This window comes from Pygocentrus nattereri, chromosome 14 (genome assembly GCF_015220715.1).
Source record: "Pygocentrus nattereri isolate fPygNat1 chromosome 14, fPygNat1.pri, whole genome shotgun sequence".
NCBI lineage: Eukaryota > Metazoa > Chordata > Actinopteri > Characiformes > Serrasalmidae > Pygocentrus > Pygocentrus nattereri.
Genome location: NC_051224.1, coordinates 6491871 through 6507304, shown reverse-complemented (window position 1 = coordinate 6507304; position 15434 = coordinate 6491871). Strand labels below are relative to the sequence as shown.

Sequence of the window (15434 nt, the reverse complement as noted above, 5' to 3'; positions counted from 1 at the left end):
ACAATGCAAATACCAGCAAACTCACAGGGGAAAACACAGGGCTTAAATGCAGGGAAACAATGAGGGTTAACACTACACAGGTGGGCAACACAGGTGAGAACAATCAAGGGCAAAGTCTGAAAACAAGGGGGCAGGACAGGGAAGAATTCAATGAAAACAAAAGCACATGGATGACTGGGAGGGGCCAATCGTGACACTATGCTTGGAGTTCATGTTACAAACAGTCTTGAAACAAAAAATATGTATGTTTGACATGGTAAAAATTGGTAATGCAGCTCACATATCTCATCTTCCTTTGTCCAGACATGGAAGCTGATCTCAGGACTGGGCAGTGTACTTCCAATCAGATTAGTAGGACTTGATGGATCTGAACAGAGAGAACGTGCGATAACATACTGTATGTAGAAACATAGTCAGCATCATGCTGAAAATCTGCACAATGGTATTAAGACATTTCTACCTACTTTTGCCTGTAGAGGAGAGGATGTCATGGTAGAGCTGCTGTAATCTTGTACTGTACTGGTCACGCTCTGAACCTCCATCCTCTATTCTCTCCTCCACAGTGGCCACAACATCCTGGAAGTATTTTTCTACATCACATAATTCCTGTGACAAGAAGAAATAAACGTCAAGTATCAAACTTACAATCTGATGGTAGGGCCAATGCTTAGAATGCTGTGACATTCAGGATCCTCAAAGCCTCGTTTTAAAACCTATACAGACCTCTAGGGCCTCTGCTAGTTGTCGTCCATGGCACTGTTTCCCAAGACCAGCCTGCAGTGTGTGCAGTAGGACCCTGCGCTTGTGGCTCAGTGTGTCCCAGTCTGCAGCTCCATACTGCACATCAGCCCTAACAGCATCCAGCAAAGTCTGAGGAAACACGGCCTGGTCCACAAACACAAACACCCTGTGCAAGCCAGGAAGAGAAGGTTAAATTATACACAGATGAGAAGTAGCTAGTTATATTTGCTCAGTTACTGTATTTGCGCTGGATTTGCACTTCTGAGTATTTTCAAAGGACAGTACTTTTACTTCTACAGTCATAAACAGCACCGTTGCTTGTTTAGACCTTGCATGGTTCACTTGGTCCTGAGATGGTAAACTTTGCGAGCTAACATCACTGAATGACATCAAGTCTTGGTTTAGCAAGGTAGAAGTAATAAATGCTGAATCTGACATTTAGTGATATTTTTCTAATCACATTAATATTTAGCCACTACTGTTTTGTCTTTACTGCTGTGTGATTGGTCGCATCAGTGACATTTGTGGTTTATGATGTCAATTCAGACTATAGATTGCACCCAACAAACCTCCCCTTCTATGCCGATAGAAGCTGGATGGACTAAGATGTTTTGCCAATGTTCTACAGTACTGTGCAGAAGTCAGAGACCGCCCTTCATTTACTTCATTTCCAGTCAAAATTGCTATTGTTATTCATTTATTAGTTATTCCTTGTTTTGGGAGATATTTCTGAGAAGATTAGATAGATGACGATCTACTTGCATGGCCACGATTTTCCAAACTGATGTTTAAAGGCCGTAAATATATATATATATATATATATATATATATATATATATATATATATATATATATGTATATATATATATATATATATATATATATATATATATATTTGGAACAACTTTACAGTAGAAGGAAAAAATCTTAACTTTTAATGGAAGTAACAAGACTTTTTACAAAGTTACATTTGTTTCTTTTCTATTGGTCCATTCATCATGAAATTTGAATACCATGCAAAGGCTAACTGGAGTTTATAAATGAATAAATAAATAAAATTATTTCTTCCAAAATGTTCGATTAAATAGAAATTTAAGAAAACATGGAATTTCACTGTTCACGGTATTCCGATTTTTGCATCTAACTCTATAGGCTTTGTTTGTAAGTTTGATATGTCTTGTGTCCAGAGACATACATAATAAAAGTCTAACCGGATTCAAAGCTAATGGTGATGAGATGAATGAGGATGAATGATGAAATGGTGAATGATGAAGAGATAAAAGTACAGAAGGATAAAACCAAAGAAAACAAAGATTGGTTAGGCTGTCACCTTTCATGAAGGGGATAGTGTTCATTCTTTAGGCTGTGTTCAGCAATGACCCGCCTTTGATACAAAGCGCCTGCAACCAATCAGAGAGTGCACCTGTTAGACCACCACATGATAAACAGCGCAGATGTGCTAACTGGGAAATCCATTTTAAACATAAATGAATACATTTGACTGCTACAGTTGTTGCATTGCATTGAGTTTCTAGTTTAAGAGCTATACTATAAGAATTTTATTTTTATTTTATTTGTGGCACACTGAAACTAAACCTTTTGTAAACAACAACAATAACAAATGCTAACATTAGTTAATTGTATATATATATATATATATATATATATATATATGAACAATATAAACAATATAAACAATATAAATATAAAATATAAATATTATATTTGAACAATATAAACAAAATTAAGTTATTATATTGATTTTGCCAACATTCTGTAAAGTTCAACTGGACAGGTTTTCTTCACAGGCTTTTTAAGTTGTAGTTACTAATGAGGTGAGTATGAGGAACAAAGTTCTAAGTACTCAAATACTAAAATACTAAAATACTTAATACTAAATGTAATTATTGAAATTTAATTACACTGAAATGTCCAACAGGTTTGAGACATTAACTGGGTCAAACTGTGCAAGTAAAACTCTATATTGCTGCATAATTATTTTGTACTAAAATGATAGTAAGTACCCAGACATTCTTACTGAGTTACACTGTAATGGCCCGCAGATTGCAACTGTTACACTGAGGAGTTTGGTTATTATGAGGAGTAAGTAGGTAGTAAGTACATTAAATTTTACTGTGATACTTACTGTATGCAATGCAAAACAGTAAATAAAAAAAATCTGTTAGTCATAAGGACTCAGTAAATCCATATTAAAAATCAGTGCTTTCTTTTACAGACCTGATTTGTAGGTAATAGACTGATACGTATTATATCAGACTTTCGTGTCATCTTTGTACTTTGTACTGTCTTTTTACCTCATATAGCAGTAATTTTTTCTGCTTTACTTTCCTGCTTAAACTTGTGGCATTCCAGGGTCCATGGCTACTTACATTTTATCCAAGTGCTTCAAGTGCTTGTCATATATATTATGGCAAGCCAAACAGGAAATATTATATATATATATAGAAAGAACATTGATATATATATACAATGAAATTTGATATATATGGAAAGAACATTGATCTATATGTATAATGACATTTGATATATATATGGAATGAACCTTGATATACATGGATCACACATTGAGATTAAAAAAATGGAATAGTATAGTTCATAAAATGTTTTGTTCAGATGTTTGTTAATGTTGTTATGTTGTTGTTCTTCAGTTACAATATGTGCATGTGTTTACTCTGTTATTGTGTGCAGAGCTAGTGAGAGTGCATTTGTGTTTGGTGGCCATCAGAAGAAAGAGATTTTCCCTTGCTCTCACTAAAAGCAAAACAGAAACGATGGCCTCATCTGACGCTTCTTCTGCACCATGTCAAATTATGTACATATTGAAGCTCCACCCATCTGTAGCTTCACCTTATACAATAGCCACTCTCAGACCACTCTGTCCAAGGGATCACTGTTTATATATACTGGTCCCTTCATCAGAATTCCCTTCTTTTATGCTCCACCTGCAGTTTGTTAATGCTCATTTATTGATGCAGTTTTTGTTGGCCATCATCAACCCTTCAACTGTGATTTTCATTCCATATATATATATATATATATATATATATATATATATTTATTTATTTATTTATTTATTTAGCAATGTTCATTGTATATATCAATGATCAATGTTCATTCCATATACTTTGTATATCAAAGTTTATTGTGTGTGTATATATATATATATATATATATATATATATATATATATGCTCACTCCCACTTTCTATAGTGTCCTAAACTGTTTACTAGAGTGATATGACCTGCATGGCCTTGTTGACTAGCAGTTTCCTCGTTGTATTAATGATATGGCTGCTGTTACTGTTATTTGCACAAACAGCTGTGAGGTACATTATTTCAATTTAATGTCTCATTGGAAAACCATCAACAATAAGAAGGATGTAACAGCACATCAAGGATTTTCCAGTAATATATTGATACACCACCATCTCATCTGAAATTCCTGAAATGATTACCTGGTATGTTGCGCTCCATTTTCAGGAGTTTAGCATAGTTGAGGCCTATTGAGCAGTAAGGCTCAGGTAGTGTAACTAGCCGATTCAGGCAGACATAAATCCTCTCGCTTAGGTCATCTGGAACATGAGCAGACTGCCAAGAAATGCAAAAACTGATAAGCTGCATGTCTATCAGGCAACAAACAAACGTCTGTTTTCTTAGTTTGGCAAGTTACTGGAGAGTCAACACAAAAAACAAAAAATTATACAGCAAGTAACGATATTTGTAGATTTGACAGGAGCTTTTTTTAAGACCAAGAAGGAAACTGACCTGAATAACTGTGTAGGCCAATGTATGCAGCAAAGGGATGATACGAATTTTGCAGTCAATTCTCTCTGCCTGAAATAAAAATAGTTCAGCCTACACAGACACTCTCACAACAAATTTACAGTTTTTCTACTTCATCTGTTTCTCTCTGGTTATCTACAATTAAAGCAGGTAAACTATGGACGTTTGATGTAATGTGAGGTTTTACACTATGATACAAGGCAGAGGCATAGAACTCCAGGTATTACATTACATTACATTACATTACATTTAGCAGATGCTTTTATCCAAAGCGACTTACAAATAATGTGGTACATAGAACAAACATAGTCAGGCCTTAAAGGAGGCCAAAGGGTAATAGCGGGGTAGAGAAGGGAAGGAGGGCAAGAAGGAGATGAGGTTGGTAGTGGTTAATGTAAATAAGTGGTCAATTAAATCAGGCCCATTTGACCATGAAAATGACCAAACTGTGCACAACTTCGCTCTACAGGACTTGAGTTGCCCACCTCTGACATATTATTGGCTTAAAATCATATGGTTCTTTTTTCATTTGGTGCAGTTATAAGATATTGACAATCCAAGATGTCACTTCCAAAACTCTTATATGGTTTTAGATCCTAACAAAGTCAGTGTCTTGTGATATTTTGCCTGCTGAACATTAGAGTCATATAGGCAGAACATTAAACATTGCGAATGAATCAGCAAAGTTGGCAAAAGCTAAGTATTTTTTGTTACTTGATTTACCTATTTTATTTAAAGGCTCCATGCCCAAAAGAAAGATTAAGGGACTGACCGGCTTTGGACTAACCTTTTCAAGCTCCTTAACAAGTACCCTCAACATAGAGATACTAATAGAGGGACTGTTCTCCACCTTTTTATGCAGAGTCCATCTCAGCATCCCTTGACAAAAAAACGATATGTTGACACTCAAACATGTTAATACAATGCATTGTTGAGAGATCAAGTAGTGTTGTCTTTGCTATTCACATTATTGTTATTAGCCACATCACATATACTATGTTTTTAATTGCCAACCAATTTTGTGTTAAAGACAACTTAGTGGTACCTTTATTACAAGCTGAGCCGGCTTGAGTGTCAGTTTCCAATTCTCTGAGGATGGCATGAAGACGGCGATAGAGGTTAGACTCTACAGCTGATGACATACCAGCAGCTGCAAAGACAGTTAGGGCACAGCAGGGTTAGTTGGCACAGTTTTCATTTTCCACTGTGTATCCTAGACATGCCATATATATAAGAAGAACCCAGCTAGCAGCAAATGCTGAACCTCTTAGCTAAAAAGAACAGGCATTTTCAAAGTCAGAAAATATTTACTGGAATTAGTGCATATTATGGTGTAGGTTGACACAATGTTAATAGACTAGAGCTAAAAAGAATAAAGCAACAAATTGAAATAATTACAGCTTTTAATTTAAACCAAACCACAAATGCATTTCATAAAATGTAAATAAAAAGCTTTTTGGAATATTTTGGAACATTGTTTAGGACATATGCTCATTCTGAAAGTAAAGCTGTGCATAAAAATTTGGGACAGAAGCAGTTCAAACCAGGAACATTGTGGAATGTTCAAGACATCTTAAACAGGTGAGGCAGTCCTGCCTGGGCATAAAAGGAATGTACAAGGAAGGCCTCATTCTTTTCTGAGTAAGGATGGATTGAGGCTCATCTCTTTTCCAAAAATGAATCAGCAAAAATTCTAACAGTTAAAATTTTCCTTATGCAATCATTTCAAGGATTTTAAGTACCATCGAAAGAGCCAAAAATATGGTCAAAAGAATCCAGAGAAATCTCTCTGCTTAGAAAAGGTCAAACACCCTAAATGAATGAGGATGACCTTCAACCTCTCAGTATGCAATGCAAAAACCAGCATTCTTCTGTGATGGATATCACAGTGACATAGGCTTGAGAATATTTGATAAACTATAATCAGTCTTCACCACCCGATACCGCATCCACAAATACAAGTTAAGACTGTACTATGCTGCCCTCCAGACCACGTCTTTTTCAGGACCCTCCATGATCATTTTAACATAACACCAAGCAGCATGGCTGCATATTCAGAGTATAGGTGCTTGACTGGCCTATCTGCAGTCTAATACTGTTTCCTATTGAAAATGTGTCTTATTCAAAATATGACACCAAATATCCAGTAAGGTTGCACAGCTGAAGACATGTATAACAGAAGGATGGCAAAAAATTCCACCTTCAAAACTGGATCAAGTTGTGTCTTCAGTCCCGAAATGTTTATTATGTTGCTAAAAATAATGTAACATGATTGTATGTAATGTTGCAGGCATTAAATTTGGAACAGATTTACAGTACATGATGTAAAGCATTAAACATCGTGTTTTCCTCTACTGTTTATTATTTACACACATCAAGCAGGATTTCCAAATCACTGCTTTCTGTTTTTATTACCAGTTCACTTACTGTCCCAGCCTTCAGAGAACTGGGTTTGTATAACATTTAGTGGTCACCAAATAATTTTTGGACTTAAAAGTTTGGAATGTTATTTTATTTTCATCATTGGCCTGTACTGAAGAGCAATAAAAAGAACACCAAGGAAAAAAAATACAATTGGGTTACCAATTTACATTTTTTTTTCTTTCATTAGCCTATATTAAATAATTATATACAATCTTTTTTTCTATTTCATGAATAAAACATTGTCTTGTTAATGATTAAGGTAAAATAAAACTTAGATCTCATCTACTAATAATAATCATATTACAGTTTACAGATTGGATTAGGCCCATCTGGTCAGCAGAGAATTTGATCAAGAGTGATATTAGTGCGGGACCCTGGAGGGCTTACCCGTTATTTTGCATACCTGTTGTCTCCATCAGGGTTCTGATGCTTAGTGAACGCTTCACATGACATGAGGTACATGAGTCACACAGTCACACAACTGACTTCACACCTGTGAACAGAGGAAACAGGAACGTTTGGGTTTCAGAGAGCTCATGTGGTTTACTCACAAGTACAGCAGCCGCAGCAAGCACAGTAAACACTGTAAGCAGGGTAAGGACAGTGAGCATGGTAAAAGTTCTACAGATCCTGTGTGAACATCCACTTTTCACCTTTCATTGTAAAAGGTTATCTGAAAATGGGTAGTTGCCTAAACAGAGATAATAAATATATCAGTGAATATCAGACAAGAGAGGACAGAAAGTTACACAATCAGAAAGAGCATTCTTGTCTTTACACAGGAAGCTCTGCAGAAGATGGTGACAGCCAAGTGGTGGAGAAGGGGTGGGGTGGGGGTGCACAGTCTTTTCAGTCATGTGAAAATTCGAAATATGTAACTACATATCGTTGCTGTCCAAAGAAAAATAAACATCTCCAAAATAATTCTTTTGCAGGACAGAGCACAAACTTTCTTTACTTTCAATGAAAGTGAATGTAAAGAGATTTTATTTCAAGCGATGGAGCATTTCTATTGGTCCATTCACCATAAATATTCACACAATGTAAAAGGACAGCTACCGTGCTCAAATGGTACAGAAAAGTAAAAATGGAGATAAATGTGGACAGAGACAACATTATATATATATATATATATATATATATATATATATATATATATAATACATAAGTACATAAATAAGTATATACATAAGTATAAAAGCACAGCAAATATGCCATTTTAAAGTGTGGCAGTCTAGTCACACCATCTATCTATAATACCCATCTATTAACAAAATCATTCATTAAGCATATAATGACATAGATAGTCAATACAGGCCAATGGAACATTGTTTTTGCTTTAAGATTTTAAAGTTCTAATCTGGTTATCAATCAAATAAACTTAATAGTCATTATGCATGTGTTATGAATTGTTGTTATGATCTCAGCACAGTTTCATCTGTGGCTCATTAGCACCGCTGTAGTCTGCCTATTTCTTTGCATTGTTGCTTGAAAGGGGACTGCGCTAATGTTTCAAAATGTATGCATGATTAAATAGTTAAGATGTAAACAGTCATTCGGAGTCATTTGATGGAAAATAACCTGTTCATAAGAAATTTCTAGAGTTAAAATTGTTCACAGTGGTGGTGATAGGACTCCATCCACAACATTTAATGCCTCTAAAAGCTAAAGTTCATACACAGAATGGCTCTGAATACGCTGCCTGAAGGTACATGCAGGGCATTATACAGCAAAGTAGTACCCAACCTTTTTTTCCAGGAAATTTTTGTTTACATTCCAGGGAAAAGAAACATATTATTCCTGATTTGCTAATATTTTACCATTATAAGCAATGCAGGACATGACTTACCAAGATGACCCTTATGACTCTAAATACGGTGTAACCCTTGTGTGGTGTGGTAAAATAATAAAAAATGATGCAATTATTTCAACCCTGGATTCTTTGGCCTTTGTTCATTTTCTGTGAAGATCATATGCAATAAAACATTTCTAGTGACTTCACACTGTACACCTTTTACATTTATATTACAGGTGATGTTGGGGTTAACCTGCGGGGAATGAAATTGTGGAGGTGCTGTGTCCTTCACTCTGTTCTCCCCCTACATGGCCTGCTGTTTGTGTGTGTGTGTGTGTGTGTGTGTGTGTGTGTGTGTGTGTGTGTGTGTGTGTGTGTGTGTGTGTGTGTTTGTTTATGTATGTGCGTGTGTGTGAGGGTGGACAACATGGACAGGCTGCTGACTGGCTACAGCTGCTAAAGGAGAACCCTACGCTGGCCACTTGTGATATTTTAAACATCTGATAATTTTACATAAATTGTTACCAATAATGCAAAGGATCCTCCAGACCCACTGACTAACAAAAAACCACACAAGGGTTAATTACTGTTTTTAGTTCAGGGTTTAGCAAAAGTTTGGGTGCCCCAGACCCCTATTTTTTATATTGTAAGTGAAAATAAATATACATCCTTAACAGAGAACACACTTAAATACAAGGTAATGTACAATCACTGTTTATCTGCAGCAAAAAATATATATTATAACTTAAAATGTGCAAATGTTATGGCACATTTCATGTTTTTTTTCCTCCCTTTTTAAAACGTTTGCATACAAATGTGCCTTTGTGTTGTAGACACTGATACCCCTGATTCTTATCAGCACCACTGTAAAGAAATTACAATATGCAAATTTCTCTACAATGCAACATTCCCTTTATTCTATTAAACTGCTAAATCCTAGGGTCACACTCCAGTTCTTCACTTTCAGAACTACGTTCCTGATATATTCATTTTATAATGGGCACAGAATAAACCTTTAGTTACTGCCGTGACATTCAGTTGTAGCATTTTGTGCTGTACAATTAAAGCTTGATGGAGATTGTTATACTACACACTATCACTGATAGAGATGGCCTCAGGCTTACAGCTGGGGGTCTCTCAGGTCACAATTAGACTTCTAATGAATTCATCTCCCTAATAAAGCAATTATTCTAATGAGGGAACCAGGTGGACAGGTGGTGCAGTGGTTTCCAGCCCTGGTCCTGGAGAGCTTCCTTCCTTCAGAGTTTACTTGCAAGCTGCATTGAACATGCTGCCTCTCACTTACCTACCACTAATACACCTGATCCATTCAATCAGAAACTTCTACATAAGTTAATTAGCTATAGCAGGTGTAGCAGATTGCGGTCAGTACTCAACTCTGCATGAAGACAGCTGTCCAGGACCATGGCTGGAGACCGCTGCTGCAGAGAGTGAGGTCTCTGACGAGCTGGGCTGCAGCCCATAGTCTATATATAGACAGAGAGCATGAGAAAATACTGCACAGACAATTTAACTATTTAACTAACTTAAATTAGTTAAGTTCTAACTTTAGAACTTAATTCTTCAGGGCATATTTAGTTTTTTTCCATCTGAATTTACATGCCCAAATCGTAAGGCAAATGATTCTGCATGAAATAAATGTTGTTGTTTTTTTTTTGGTAAAAGTTCCCCTAAATTAACAGAAAATGTGTTTTATGATCATACACAAGTTGCTATATGTTTACAATTTACTGCTGAAAGCAAAAAATCTTAGACACTTAGTATTTCTTTTAAAGAAAAATCATTTTTTACACTGCACATCACTGAAGAGACACCATCTGAGATCCATCTTATAGATCAGACTTGTGGTAAAATCGGTGAACTTTCAGTAGAAAAAAACAGTGAGTTCATCTTCGTTTTTTATAATGTTTTAAAATGACATTACCCATCTATTGATTGGAAAGAAAACACCTACCTTTTGAATGTACCTCATGAAATCTGAAATTTATGAAGTAAAGAATATGACTAAGTGCGTTCCCGAACCACCAGTGGTTCCATGGCATTAAAGAAGTTGAAAATCTCTTTGGTCTTTATCATTTTAATTTGATCTGTGTCATTGTCTTATATGGTTTAAAATGAATACTCATAGTTTCTTTTATTAATGTTAAGCACTATCAGCTGTCTGTAAAGCACTCTGAGCTGCCACCATTATGCAAAGTGCTAAATAAAGATATTATTGCTATATTTAAATACAAACTATATTACATAAGGTCCAATAAAGGTGAAAGTTATTTATTATTTTGATACGGTCGTTTGCAAAATTTTAAAGACCCCTGGTCAAATCACATGTTGAAATGACAGTAGGTTAACATTGAAATATGGATTGTTCCAGAAATGTGTGCACAATTTCTATAAAAAGTCAAATCTGAAACATTGCATAACTTTTGCAAGGGCTGCAGTACGTTTAATTCAGCAAATAAACAGTAACTGTGTATTAAAATGTGCTAAAGTGGGTTCCCCACTTAAAGGATGTGTATTTTCACTTACAACAAGGATAGCAAACAGGAGCAAGGGGCGCCTGAATTTTTACACAAGTCTGTATACATCCAACAACCAAAACAACAACAACAACAGTGATCAAATTGCTTTTAGACACATTTAGGGTCATCTTACAAAATATAGGGTATAAATATTACATATAGAGTTTTACTGCTCACAGAAGGACTAAGCTGAGCTGAAACATAACCAGGTATAAATACACAGTGAAGAATAATATTTCACTTGCACACTTAAAAAGGTTCTTTAACAAATGTATAGCACCCAAAAGAATTCTGCTATTGTTCTAATGTCAAGCTTGTAACATTACAACAACTGTTTATGGTGCTATATGGAAGCTTTATCAAACAGGTTCTTTGTAGAGTCATATACAACACATTTTCCATCATTCTGAAGAGATAGTTTATCATGCAAAGAACCTTTTAAGCATGGTTCATGGTTCTGAATATAACTGCACACCTATAAAAGATAATTCTTCAAGGATGCTTTAGTAAAGGCTTTGGTTATACTTAGAACCATGGGTTTTATTTAGAACAACTTAAGCATTAATGGGTCTAAATAGAAGTACTTCATTTGTGTTAATATATATGATGTGGTCCCACAGAACTCCCACATTCAGCCCAACATCTCTGGCTTAATAGTTTCAGTTGCCACAGGCCGCACCGCCATATGAGCTTGAGAGGCATGGCCATGTTGCATCATAATACTACATTAGATTTAAGCATATTAGATTGATTAAATTGTTTTATTTAAAGGAATAGAGCATTACACATTGTATTAGGCATAACGTTAAACCATCAGCCTATTTGCAAAAATCTGAAGACCACCACTTTCACCATTTAAACTCAATAATGTTCAGATACTGACTGACGGACTGGCGACCTGTCCAGGGTGTATCCTGCCTTCCGCCCGATGACTGCTGGGATAGGCTCCAGCACCCCCCCTGACGGAGAAGCGGCTTAGAAAATGGATGGATGGATGGATGTTCAGATATCATAAGTCTTTATCACATCAATAGTTTTAATTGGCATATGTAGTATAATGTATATATCCTGCACTAAATGACCAAGTGATGAGTATTTTAGTTTTTTGGTAAGCAGCTGCTTAGGGCTATATGGCCACCAGGGGGCCCCATAACAACTTCTGGTTTATTCCTGTACCATTATGCGTTCTAAAGCACTACTTGGACAGGATCTGCTTCACAGTTTCAGGACATCTGTGATGTTTTTGACAACGTTGCATGGGATTAGAGATCTTGGTATAAGTGACAGATGTGGGTCCGCTGCCACCAGCTGCCACCAGCTGCTGCCCGCCCAGTTAATAATCGCATTCTGCGGTTTACATTTTGTATGGATTGTCTGAAGCCTGTAGCAACATTGTAGCAAAAATGATCACTATAGCTACACAAAAATTTGTAGGCACTACAGCTACTAGCTACATTTCATATAATTGTAATGGCTACAGCTATTAGCTACTAAAAATGGTAGCTAACTACAAAAAGTAGTGCACATTCTCTGTTTAATTCAGGTTTAGATACTGATGTGATTTATCCAGGTTCAGATACTCAGGCTCTGAATAATTTTCCTGCATGTGCATGTGAAAGTGTACTGTTTAGGCCAAAACATGAGGAGGAATAGCCAAAAAGTATTTATTATGTTTAAAAGCAAATCTTTTAGAAAGTCACTCATTAAGAATGACTGAACATTGTAATTTTTTATTGAGACTTCAAAGGTAAAATAGTGAAGTCAAATACAGCCAGGGGCAGCACTATAGTCTAGCTCCATGCTAGAAGTTTCAGTAAGAAGATTCTGATGTTCAAGTGCCTGGACTTTTGCTCTTCACTACTAGCATGCTGCATTTTAGCAGCATGCAATGTGGTCACAACAGTGGCATAGGCAAAAATAAAGTAATGGGTAGGCCTGTGAAAAAGTGTGTAGACCACCACAGGACAGCTGTGTCGTGCTGTCATAGCATTAGGTTATAACCTACTGCTAACAGCACTGCAGTCATCACCCTACCTATTCCAACATTTTCATCCTATACAGATACAAAACAATGGCAATAAAACAGAATACTTGGCTCACATGAACAAAGCCAATATTTCCCTAGAAAGGACACATCCACTCACCACAGGCACAGCTTTTGCAGAATGAACGCTGAATAATTTTTTAAAAATCAGTCAGACAGCTGAGACGTGCAAAGATGAAGAAAAACAACTTAACATTCTTGATCACGGTTACTGCCACAACAGGCATGAAAATAATGTCTTACATTTGATGACTTGATGCATTTAAGTAGCTTGGGCGTTTTGTTTGCTTTTTATTCAGCTTTTGTTGCTAGTTAAAGAGCACTGTAAGTACCAAATTCACAGACCACTAATCACAATGACACTCTGAAAATTTGTTTTTGGCTTTGGATGTGTGAAAAACAATATACTGTGCTCTACTGGGAACATCTTTTGACCACAATTGAAGCTACAACCCCAATTCCAATGAAGTTGGGACGTTGCGTAAAACATGAATAAAAACATAATACGATGATTTGCAAATCCTTTTCAACCTATATTCAATTGAATACACTACAAAGACAAGATATTTAATGTTCAAATGGATAAACTTTATGCAAATATTCACTTATTTTTAATTTGATGCCTGCAACATGTTCCAAAGAAGTTGGGACAGGGGCAACAAAAGACAGGGAAAGTTGAGGAATGCTCAAAAAACACCTGTTTGGAACATTCCACAGGTGAACAGGTTAATTGGAAGCAGGTGAGTGTCATGATTGGGTATAAAGGGAGCATCCCTGAAAGGCTCAGTCGTTCACAAGCAAGGACGGGGCGAGGTTCTCCACTTTGTGAACAACTGCGTGAGCAAATAGTCCAACAGTTTAAGAACAACGTTTCTCAATGTTCAATTGCAATGAATTTAGGGATTTCATCATCTACAGTCCATAATATCATCAAAAGATTCAGAGAATCTGGAGAAATCTCTGCAAGTGAGCGGCAAGGCAGAAAACCAACACTGAATGCCCGTGACCTTCGATCCCTCAGGCGGCACTGCATTAAAAACTGACATCATTCTGTAACGGATATTACCACATGGGCTCAGGAACACTTCAGAAAACCACTGTCAGTGAACTCAGTTCGTCGCTCCGTCTACAAGTGCAAGTTAAAACTCTGCCATGCAAAGCGAAAGCCAAATATCAACACCACCCAGAAACACCGCCGGCTTCTCTGGGTCCGAGCTCATCTGAGATGGACTGACGCAAAGTGGAAAAGTGTCCTGTGGTCTGACGAGTCCACATTTCAAATTGTTTTTGGAAATCATGGACGTCGTGTCCTCCGGGCCAAAGAGGAAAAGGACTGTCTGGATTGTTATCAGCGCAAAGTTCAAAAGCCAGCGTCTCTGATGGTGTGGGGGTGTGTTAGTGCCCATGGCAGGGGTAACCTACACATCTGTGAAGGCACCATTAATGCTGAAAGGTACATACAGGTTTTGGAGCAACATATGCTGCCATCCAAGCAACGTCTTTTTCAGGGACGTCCCTGCTTATTTCAGCAAGACAATGTCAAGCCACATTCTGCACGTGTTACAACAGTGTGGCTTCATAGTAAAAGAGTGCGGGTACTAGACTGGCCTGCCTGCAGTCCAGACCTGTCTCCCATTGAAAATGTGTGGCACATTATGAAGCACAAAATACGACAATGGAGACCCCGGACTGTTGAGCAACAGAAGTTGTACATCAAGCAAGAATTGGAAAGAATTCCACCTACAAAGCTTCAACAATTAGTGTCCTCAGTTCCCAAACGCTTATTGAGTGTAGTTAAAAGGAAAGGTGATGTAACACAGCGGTAAACAAGCCCCTGTCCCAACTCCTTTGGAACAAGTTGCAGGCATCAAATTCAAAATGAGTGAATATTTGCAAAAAACAATAAAGTTTATCCGTTTGAACATTAAATATCTTGTCTTTGTAGTGTATTCAATTGAATATAGGTTGAAAAGGATTTGCAAATCATTGTATTCTGTTTTTATTTATGTTTTACACAGCGTTCCAACTTCATTGGAATTGGGGTTGTACAAATTCAAACACTGATGCACAGATTACAGCTTGAAGC

The 15434-nt window shown here is 36.7% G+C and overlaps 1 protein-coding gene across 2 annotated transcripts in view; it reads right to left on the bottom strand.

The window, feature by feature from the left end:
• Positions 1 to 15434, bottom strand: part of pik3r6b (phosphoinositide-3-kinase, regulatory subunit 6b) — a 29751-nt gene that overhangs the window by 10322 nt on the left and 3995 nt on the right. The window contains exons 2-10 of one of the 2 annotated variants that reach the window (XM_017705678.2): positions 7373 to 7462; positions 5591 to 5695; positions 5333 to 5424; positions 4528 to 4596; positions 4218 to 4350; positions 2072 to 2141; positions 724 to 907; positions 465 to 606; positions 281 to 367 (exon numbers count right to left, since the gene is read on the bottom strand). In XM_017705678.2, coding sequence (XP_017561167.2) covers positions 281 to 367; positions 465 to 606; positions 724 to 907; positions 2072 to 2141; positions 4218 to 4350; positions 4528 to 4596; positions 5333 to 5424; positions 5591 to 5695; positions 7373 to 7385 — 895 coding nt within the window. In that variant the 5' untranslated portion in view covers positions 7386 to 7462. Of the gene's footprint in view, positions 1 to 280; positions 368 to 464; positions 607 to 723; positions 908 to 2071; positions 2142 to 4217; positions 4351 to 4527; positions 4597 to 5332; positions 5425 to 5590; positions 5696 to 7356; positions 7463 to 15434 lie in introns of those variants that run through there. The other variant, XM_017705680.2, reaches the window with a different exon arrangement.